General features: G+C 41.4%; 1 protein-coding gene across 7 annotated transcripts in view; it reads left to right on the plus strand.

Moving 5' to 3' along the window:
* Positions 1 to 3538: 3538 nt before the first annotated feature.
* Positions 3539 to 10859, plus strand: part of crfb1 (cytokine receptor family member b1) — a 30394-nt gene continuing 23073 nt past the window's right edge. Inside the window, exons 1-4 of one of the 7 annotated variants that reach the window (XM_061692269.1) lie at positions 3539 to 3987; positions 4247 to 4336; positions 5213 to 5333; positions 10142 to 10305. In XM_061692269.1, coding sequence (XP_061548253.1) covers positions 3969 to 3987; positions 4247 to 4336; positions 5213 to 5333; positions 10142 to 10305 — 394 coding nt within the window. In that variant the 5' untranslated portion in view covers positions 3539 to 3968. Of the gene's footprint in view, positions 4065 to 4246; positions 4337 to 5212; positions 5334 to 10141; positions 10306 to 10859 lie in introns of all 7 variants that reach the window. The other 6 variants (XM_061692265.1, XM_061692264.1, XM_061692267.1 and 3 more) reach the window with 6 other exon arrangements.

A 10859-nucleotide genomic window follows, 5' to 3' on the forward strand; every position in this document is an offset into this window, starting at 1 on the left:
GTATCATTTCCTGCCAAATCAGTTTCATATTGAACAGCATTGTAAATGAAGGACTGTAATTTGGATTTTCTGGATTTGTTTGGTTTGAGCGTCTGCCTCGCAGTTCTGAGGACCGGGGCCCAATCCTTGCGGGGATGATGCTCGACAAAGCATTGTATTTAACAAGATGTGTAAGATTATAACCAAGGCAGTTTGTTCTAACAACATAGGTAGTATAACAACATTATAGCATCTACCTTGAGGAATATATATATATATATATATCGGCTGGACTTGCGACTCGTGCTATCATAGCTTTTCTTTGGCATTGTCCCACATTTTTATGTCCACGGACAAAGGGTGTATTTTGTAGCCCCTGCTTTGTTTCCCCATCAAACTAAATCCCTCCATTTGAGACTGTTTTCTTCCTCGCTAATTGCCTGCCACCCTTCCTGTGAGCAACCTCCCTCTTTTGGTTCCCTTCATCAACCTGCTCCCACGTGACTTGTTTTGGGCCCTTTGGGTGATGCAATTCCTGGAGGGAAGTCGGGGGGGGGGGGGGGGGGGGGGGGGGGGGGGAGAGATCTGACCCCTGGGCTAGAAAATCTTGACCACTCCTCATTCACTTCACACACAAGCCCCACACCCACGCACCTAAATTGCATTGCCGTAACATAAAAGCAGTGGGAGGCAGGGGGCCGGGGGGGTTGTTCAGGCTCCTCTTTCTTTTGAAATGAAGAGGTTTGTTGCTGCACTTTAATTCAAACCTTTACAGACCCTTTCCCAAACGAACAACAAATGTAATATCACGGAAAAGTTGATTTATTTCCATAATTCCATTCGAAAAGTTCTACTTTTATAGAGTATAGATTCAGGGCCCACAATTTAAACAATTTTGTTGATTTGTACGTAATTTGGGCCTCCATCTCCTTAGAACCCACAAAATCAAGAATTCAAAAAAAAGATTTGAATATGGTGAAGAAATCAGCCCAAATTCTGCAGGCCATAAATGTTTTCAACACTCATGATCTTTGAAACTAAAAGCACCTGCACAGGTTTCCCTAGGTGTCATTAAATTGCGTCGGTTGGGTTCAATATGGAGAAGGGTCAAGCAAGGGTCTGTATTTTGGCCAGAAAGTTGATGGTAATCGAAGTTTAAAGCGGTATTTCAAGAAAAAAAAAAAAATATATCATGCCAGTCATGCTTCAATATCACTGATGGAATTTGATGAGATTTTTTTCACGCTGAACGATATATCGAACTTGAACAGACGGGGAAAATCTCCACAGCTCACCTCTGCGGTGACTCTACTCACAGACCTCCAGCCCCCCCTACTGTCCGGAGGTATAAGCATTTGCATTCCCATCAACCATTGATACAAGGCAAACATACATTTGCTATCATTACATCTTCCCTTTTTTTTTTTTTTTTTTTTTTTTATGTCTTAACATAACCTCTCTCAGTTCAACATAAATGACTTTTCTTCACTATCCGAATGATTTTTATCAAAAATCCAAACTTACTCAAATATCATCCACCGGCACTGAACCAACAATGCAAACCAAAATGTTGTCGTATTTTATTTGAATGTTACTTGTTACTTGCATCCCCCCGCCCACAGTCAAAGTGCTTCATTTCCCACCCATTATCAACCTGCCGTCAGTTTACTGCCCATTATTCTCGCTTTCCTACAATTGCCATTACCCCCTTCCCCACCCTGCTGTGATCAGGTGGGAATGATGGCAAGCAGTCGAACAAAATAAGTTACGAAAGCAAGGTCACTATGACAGCCCATGAAATGCGCTGTCGGAACAGCAAAAAAAAAAAAATGTTAAAAATCTGAAAAAAAAAAACATACATTTGGGGTTAGCAAGTTAAATTCTTATGACTTATTTGAACTCACAAACCCTTCTGAATGCACCACATACAATTTTTTTTTTTTTTTAATTTTACCACAAAGAGCATCAATTAAGATACCCAGTATTTTTAACCGCAATCATTCGAAAAACTAATATTTCCATGCAGTGTGTTTTTTGAGGAAAAACTGACTTTTGAATGACTAGTATCCACGTTTGGTTCCGTGACATGCCTGCCCCACTCATCGAGCGTGACGTTACACAAGCGCTTAGGGTGAAAGGTTGGGTACAGCCTTGACTGATCGCCCGTCAATCACCTGGCGGACACCTAGAGATTGACAACCATTCACCTTCACGCAAAAGGGCAATTTAAAGTCTTCCGTTTGCCTAATATACATATTTCCTTGACTTATGGGAGGAAGTTGGCGAGCCCAAATGCCGACTGAAAGAACCAATTCAAATTTGAAATGGAAATCTGTTCTCAATTGCCTCTACAATAGCCTAAATAAAGTTTGAAGAAATGAAAAATAAATAAAAGTGGAGCTCGGAAGGCCACAGTACAAAACATGTTAAATGGAGCCAACCGGATTGCGGTGGGACTGCCTAAATTGAAAACAAATGTTCCGGGACTTGACTTCCAGGCTGTTCAGTTGTTCAAAACATTTTTACCATGAGAAGTCAATGAATTCGCTCCAGACCCACACAGTCTTGGCACGCACATTTCGATTATCAATCGATTATCATTTGTTAATTGCTTGGATATAGGGTTATTATTTGGGTCTCGGAAGCGGTCGCCGGTGTTCAGCATGTGACGTTATGCACGACATGTTACCTCGGTCGTTTTATTTCGGCGAAAACAGTCTTTAGGTCCGAAAAGGCAGGTTTGGGCTATTTTCGACCGAAACATTTCGGTGGCCATAATTTCGGTGCCTCGCTTAATAGTGATCTTGTCTGTACGAAGTCGTTTAACCAGGACCTCCTCTTTACGAGTTGAGTTTCCCACCGAATTGAATGCTGTAGGGCCTCCGAAAGGCGCACCAGACCTGAATGCCGAGAAGTAGGCAAGTTACATCTCTCCGGTCACAGTTTGTGTTGTCGGGACAGCGGATAATTTGTCAAACAATATTGGAAATCAGCGCAACACATTCGGGAAGTTGTCTTGGTTGTTGGGTGATGGGCCCATCACAGACCGGGCAGGCAGGGACGCAGAGGGGCCGCTTCCAACTCATCGTTCCCTTCTAAATTAAGCACAATTCTTATTTCAAAAATATATATTTTTTTAAAAATGTAAAAATATTCAAACTAAAAAAATTAATTCAGTGTAAAAAAAAACAACAAAAACAAAACAAAAACAAAAAAAAAGTCTCAAAAAGTTCTGAGGACCGGGGTTCAAATCCAGGTTCCGCCTGCGTGGAGTTTGCACGTTCTCCCCGTGCCTGCGTGGGTTTTCTCCGGGCACTCCGGTTTCCTCCCACATCCCAAAAACATGCATGAATTGGAGACTCGAAATTGCCCGTAGGTGTGAACGGATGTTTGTTTGGATGTGCCCTGCGATTGGCCGGCGACCAGATCAGGGTGTACCCCGCCTGTCGCCCGAAGATAACTGGGCCCCTGATTGCTGATCCTCCTTGAAAAATGAGTCACATTGAAAGTGTGGAAGTCGGAAACCACCGAATGACGTTTGAAAAGCATTCGCTCACCACCGAACCGGAAACGGAAGAGAGAGCGAGCGAAAGAAGAAGAAGAAGAAGAAGAAGAAGAAGGTTTATTTCGACTCGTTTGCTTGAGTTATTGATACATTGTAGCCGTCCGTGTGAACTTTAAAAAAAAAAACAATGTTACATTCATATTTGAATTGTAATATCATTGCAATCCAGAACATTGATCGCTGAAAAGAAAAAGCAATGAAACGAAGGCCTTTTCTTTTTTTTCTTTTTTTTTTTTAAAAAAAAAGCTTTTACTTTGATCGTGTTACAGGAAATGGCTGCTCGGGTAAAGACGCGCGGGTTTCATTAGGTTGTAATTCGGAATTCAGTGAAAAGAGCTCAAACAAGCTTGCTTCTCGGAAAACGACTGGGCGACAAAGCGGGGATTTTCGGGCACTCCGTGAACTGCGGCCGCTACCATCTCCAATGCTCGGTGTCTTTTTAGGTAGAAGATCATTTGAGCGGTTAAAGATGGTTTACTAGTCGCTGTTTACTATTGTTTGGATTTGACCACACGTTGAGGTAGACTTCGTCATCTTTGAGCACGTTTGGAATTGGAATTAATAATAATCATAACACCTTATTGTGGTGTTTTATGCATAAGACGAAAGTAGTGTACGACTATCATATTCAATATTGTCGTGCGTTACCCTTTTTTTTTTTTTTTTTTTAATATATATATATATATATAAACGCATGTAAAGTGTATTCCTTACAGACTACGATACCCTCAGCATATGGCAGAATGAACTGGCTGCCTCGTTGCCTAAATGTGATGTTCCTGCTTCACTCTGGTGAGTAACATTTAGTTCAAGGTCCCCTTCCATCCTTTTTCTGTTTTGTTTTATCTATACACTGCGCATAATGTTTGATGTTCTTTTGCCAGATAATGTGGGTTGAAAATGCCCAGAATGCCCCCTTTTAAGCTGCCCTCGCTGGTCTTTACGCTTGTTAGTTGAGACAGCCCGATTTGTCGGTACAGTTTTGTTCTGATTCACTGTGTCGGTCTGAAAAGGTGCTTCAGTCTAAGGGATAATCGGCGGTAAAGGACGACCCCCCCCCCTCACTCTATTAGTCCGTTAAATCGAGGTTCCACTGTGTAGTTAAGTATTTTTGTAAAACACAACACATTTGCAGATGACGCATTGTCAGCCAAGTTTCTCGGGATGAGTGGGCATGCAGCAACCACGATGTGGGCAGGTACTTGAATAATTAGTAACTTTTCATATCACAAACACACGGAAATCTGTTCCGGTCGTTTTGCAACCCTTACGCCGTATATCGTGCTTTGCATTCAATCGACAAACGGCATATAAAGGGATGTCAAACCTAAACCAGGTTACAGGCTCATTTTGACCTATGTTATGTTATGCAGATGCATTTATTGCTCAGTAACTGTGTTCTTACGTTTTTATGGCGCAAAAGTATTCTGTGTCTGTTGTCGTCCTAGAGCGGCTCCAACTACCGGAGACAAATTCCTTGTGTGTTTTTGACACACTTGGCGAATAATGGTGATTCTGGTTCTGAAAAACAGTAGAAAAAAAATTATTTTAACGGAAGGTCACCTTTAAAGTAGATTGTAATGACTCTACAACACCAATTCAAATCAATCTGGTGCTTTCTTTTTTGTGTGTTTCTGTAATCTGTTCGACACTGCCACCATAACACAGTGCTTGGTGCACTCCCTGTGCCATCTAATCTGTCCGTTGTATCGGTGAACTTCCATCACATCCTGCATTGGGATCCTGGGCCTGCCACCCCACCAGGAGTACAGTACAAGGTCTTTTCCAGGTACATTTCCCCTTCCCCATATTTTCCTCACAACCCAAGAACAACTAAGAAACAGGCCTTCAGTGAAATGGAAACTGCTAGTTTCACTATCCATTAGGAGGGTTTGAAACTCATTCAAACATTTCATTCATTCATTCATTTCATGCACATTTCGTATTCCCATAGGGAGCATTTGATGTAGCAAGTTGTTGTTTGAACGTTGTATCTGTAAGCCATTTATTCCTCGAGTCGTCTGAGTTTGGCACATGATGCAAAACCTTGCACACGATGCAACTGGCGTTATCACTCGGCCAGTTTTCCTGCGATAACGGGGCGTGCGTGACATGAACACGGGTGATGTCAGTGCCCTGTAGCAGCCCAGATATGTACCTATGTGGCAGCCTGGCTGGGGAGGTCATGGTTCCAATAGAAGGCAATACATGTGGACCCTGAAATTAAGTTGTAACTTGCCCATTTCTCAACCGATTTTCATGAAGGGCAACTGTTTTGTCAACGCTAAAACGTATGCCATCACGATATAACACTTGGAAAAAAAGCAACCAAAAACAATTTGAATTATCATCATATCACAATTTTAGCCTCCAATAGAGAAAACATGAAACAGTAAGAGTGGCCAACCTACAAAAATTACCCCAAGAGCACAGCGTTGACTCATCCAGGAGGTCACAAAGGAACCCAAGACAACATCTGAAGAACTGCAGAACACCTTAACACCTTAGTTAAGGTGTTCATGACTCATCGATAAGGCAGAAAAAAAAAAAAAATGGTTTTGGAGTGGCCTAGCCAAAGTACAGACTTGATTTATTTTGAATCACCATTTAAAAACGTAATTTTAAGTTCACTTGGGTTATATTTGTCTATTTACATTTGATTTATGATCTTAAACAATGAGGAGAAATGCAAAAATATAAGAATTTGAGAAGGGGGCCCAAACGTTTTCACAGTACTGCAGACAGTCGAGTGTCTCGTTACATCTGGCGTAAACGTGCCACAGCATTTCAAAGCAAAATAGAAGTAAATAAATAATCAAACTGTGCAATGTCACACATTGTGACAAGTTAAATATGACAATACTTGATATCACATGGTGGATAAAAGGTCCATAAAAGTCATGTGAGCGGATGTTTCTGAAAAACGTAACCGCCTGAATGCCAGGACATTAGAAAAACCTGTGTTTTTGAATAAATACATAAATGTAGAAGCCTGCAGATGACTAAAGATGTGATTTATTGCTCTCAAATCCTTAGTGGAACTGTGTAAGGCTTGAGGCTCATGTGCCTATTGCATTTTCCAGCTGATAAATCGCATCCATAGTCATCTGCAAGCTTCTGTTGCACAATCTATTTCGGTATGTCATCTCATTAAAATAGAATAATCCATCCATTTTCCAAACCGCTTATCCTCACTAGTGTCGCGGGCATGCTGGAGCCTATCCCAGCTATCTTCGGGCGAGAGGCGAGGGTACACCGTGAACTGGTCGCCAGCCAATCGCAGGGCACATATAAATAAACCGGGCAACTTAAAATGCCGTTTTAAAATGGTGATCTAATTGATTAAGGAAAAAAAAAATATTCAAAGTTGCCTGACCCTGTGTAATGGTAATGGTAAAGTCATGGCCCCCTAAACCTAATAAATGGTTGGGCCATCCTCAGCAACAACAACTGAAATCAAGTGTTATCTATAACTGGTAATGAGTCTTTCACATATCTGTGATATTTTGGCCCACTCTTCTTTACTGAATCTTTTTAATTCAGCAAAAAGTTTGGGTTTTCAAGCATGAACGGCCGTTTTAAGGTCATGTCACTGCATTTCAATCGGATTAAAGTCTGGACTTTGACCAGGTCACTAAAAACCTCCATTTTGTTTTTTTTAAGCCATTCAGAAGTTGACTTGCTGGTGTGTTTTGGATCGTTATCCTGCTGCAGAACTCAAGCTGAAGTGCAGCTTCACACACAAACCGATGTACAGCCATCGGTCACTCTCTTTACATTCTCCGTCAGGAATTTCTGTTAAAGAGCAGAATTCAGGATTCATGCTCAGTCACAGCAAGTTGTCCAGGTCCTGAAGAAGAAAAGCAGCCCAAGACCATCACACTACCACCACCATGTTAGACTGTTGTTATTATGATCTTTTTCTGAAATGCTGTGGTACATTCACGCCAAATGCAACGAGACACACACCTCCAAATATCTTGTCAGTCCATATAATATTCTCCCCAAATTTTGGGAATCATTCAGATGTTTTTTGTTTCCCCCCAAAAGTGGTTTTTGCCTTGGAACTCTGCCGTGGATGCCATTTTTGTCCAGTTGCTTACTTATTATTGGGCCATGAACTCTGACCTTAACTGAGGCAAGGGCGGCCTGCGATTCTTTATAGGTTGTCCTGAGTTCCTTTGTGGCCTCCTGGATGAGTCATTGCTGTTTTCTCGGGGTAATTTGTGTAGGTCGGCCACTCCTGGAAAGGTTCACCACTGTTCCATATTTTCTCCATGCGAGGATGATGCTTCTCCCTATGGTTCGCTGGAATCCCAAAGCTTTCGAAATAGGTTTTGTAACACTTTCCAGACTGATCGATGTCAATTATTTTATTTCTCGACTGTTTTGGAAATTCTTTTGGTCATGTCATTTTGTTGCGTTTTTTTTTTTTTTTTAGCTCTTTTGTCTGACTTGATTTTTGTCAGGACAGATTCTGTTTAAGTGAGTTCTTGAATGAACAGGTCTGGAGGTAATCAGGCTTGCGTGTGATCAGTGAAAATTAACCAAAAATGGTGATTAGCCACAATTAATTCATGATTTAACAGTTTTAGTTTTTTGATGGTGGAATGTGAGGTTTTTTTTATTTATTTTTTGATTTGGTTAAATGGGAAACGACGGGGTGAATGTGACACTAACAACTGCGCGGAACGCTTTATTTTGTTTTTGTTTGTTTGTTTTAAAAAAAATAGTTTTCACATTTCGTTGACCTGCACAGCGGGTAAACTCTTGGCACTCCCGATGGGCATTCTGCGCCACAGCTAATTCAAACTGGCGCACGTGCCGCACTAAACGGGGTCTGGGGACGCCCATGATCATAACCTTTCTTTTGTGACTATGGTGTGGGTCCGTAAGGGACCGCTTCTGGGTCCTACTTTGTAGGCTATAATGACCGCCCACAACACGCTGTCTTGCAGAGTGTGCGTGTGTTTGTGTTTGTGTTTGTGTGTGCGCGTGCGTGTTCACAACACGCATACAGACAGACTGCGTGTCTCTGTTCGTGATTCAAGTTAAAAAAAAAAGTTAAAATTGGCGTACTATAAAACAAAGCTATGACTGTTACATTTGGAAATTCCAAGATGGCGCCTACCAGTGTGGTCGCCTCCGTAACGCGCTCTCTGATTTCTGAAATATCTTTGTACCTTTGTATTTTTTTTGTCCCTTTGTAAATTTAAAAATGTCAGAAAATGTCTAAAACATATTTCTGTCAAATGGCTGTCTGTTTTCCTAGTAGAGTGGCTCCAAGTACCGGAGACAAATTTCTTGTGTGTTTTTGACTTACTTGGCAAGTAAAGATGATTCTGATTCTGAAATGAATAAAACCAATCTTATTCACCCGATCTCGATCAGCTGAAAATCACGTGATCGATCCTAATTTTTTGATCACGTGATTGGATTGGACATCCTTAATATTCAGCCCTCGAATCCGACACATTATTGTCTGGAAAGTGCAGGCCATATAGACTGGAGTCTACTGCTGATGGGAGGAGTTGCTGCTGAAACATATCATATATTTCTCTCAGATAAACCAGGAAGATGTTATAAAAGGTTGTTCAATAACAACGGTAAAAGCCTGTGCCTTGTGTGAAACTTGTATGAGTCTGTCGGCGGATGAGGACGGAACCGCGCTGCTGTGCTGTTAAACTAAACTAAGGTGAAGTGTAAGTATTTAATGCATCGTATTTGGAGCAACGGTGAACGTTAAAGAATCGTTGACGATTGACGGGGGTGGCGCCATCTAGGGGGCTGGACCCGCCACCTAGGTGCTTTGCGCAGGGCGCTTTTTAAGGCAAGCATCGCCACTGATGGCAGTGAACTCATTCACTGCCAGCCTTCCCAGTTCACATGGATATTTGACGTCTAATGACTATTGTTAAGAGAGCACTGTTACTTGTGTGTCATAACTCGTTTGCCATTAACGCACACAGCCACAAACTCATTTAGAATCCGATACACACGTGATCTTCTACCAACTGCTTCACTCTTCCAGCCACTGACTTCCAACCAATGCACAAATCATGTGAACCAGACCACTCAAATGACAGACAACAATAACAATATTCCCGTTTAAAAAAAAAAAAAAAATATATATATATATATATATATATATATATATTTTTTCTTTTCTGTCCATTGGCATGATTGTTATTGCTGTTGTCCAACACTGTCAAGTGAGATTCCCAGCTGAGGAACAATAAAAAAAGACTCTGACTCTGATCCTATGATGAACCATGAATCAAATAAACAACTCTCAAATACCATTTATTCTATTTCGTTCTGCATATTTGACCTACTCAGGAGCAAAGCCCTTGAATCTTAAGCTATCCGGAAGAAGGACTGTATTAGCGGTCAATTGTGAGTCCAACTAAAAATTCCATTCTTCCATGCCACCTAATAAGTTTTGATTTGATAGTAAATCACTTATCACTGAAATCAATGTCTTGACATTACTTAAATGTAATTATTATGAAGTTATGGACCGATAATTTGTTGTAATATTGAGGTAAACCGCAGCACACAAGCACAAAGTAATATGCTGAAAATGTCTTTGTGCAGGTTAAGCGGAAAAAGGGAGAAAGAAACACAGAGTGTCTACACAACTGCAACATCTTTACAGATGAAGTTGGACAAATATAAGTATTATTTGACTGTGCAAGCATTCTACAACGGAACCTCGTCTCCAGAGTCTGAAGACATCTCCTTCACTCCTTTAGAACAAAGTACGTCTGCATGAGTCTTTGTTTCCGTGAAAGGTTTTGTAATCGAATCTGTATTAAAAACTATATCGAAAAATTATAGGGTGTAATATTGCAGATTTTCACAGATAGCGGGTGGGTCTGGTGCAGGGGTGCCCAATACATCGACTGCGATCGAGAGGAAGCCTTGGTAGATCGCGTGCTTGTATTTTGTATTAAAAAAAAAAAAAAAAATTATTCCATATTGGGGAAAAAAGCGGTTCAGAAAATGGATGGATGGATATTTGTTTTATTACTATTTTGGGGGGTGGGGGGTGGAGCGGGAGAGGTGGCACGCCATTGTTACAGACATTGTCTGATGTCAATATGGCAGGGAGCTCATGGTGTGAGGTGTCTGTGTGAGTGTGTGCACAACTCCGCGTGTGTGGGGCAGAGTTGCAACTACTGAGGAAGAGATCACGCGAAGTGCGTGTGTTCGCGGGTGTGTGTGTTATGGCCTAAGTGTCGCAACAGCGACTGGGAATAAGTTAGCGAGCCAAAGAGTGTCCACTGCACGGAACTTCTGTGCAGTAAAGTGT

Source organism: Phycodurus eques, chromosome 12 (genome assembly GCF_024500275.1).
Source record: "Phycodurus eques isolate BA_2022a chromosome 12, UOR_Pequ_1.1, whole genome shotgun sequence".
Taxonomy (NCBI): domain Eukaryota; kingdom Metazoa; phylum Chordata; class Actinopteri; order Syngnathiformes; family Syngnathidae; genus Phycodurus; species Phycodurus eques.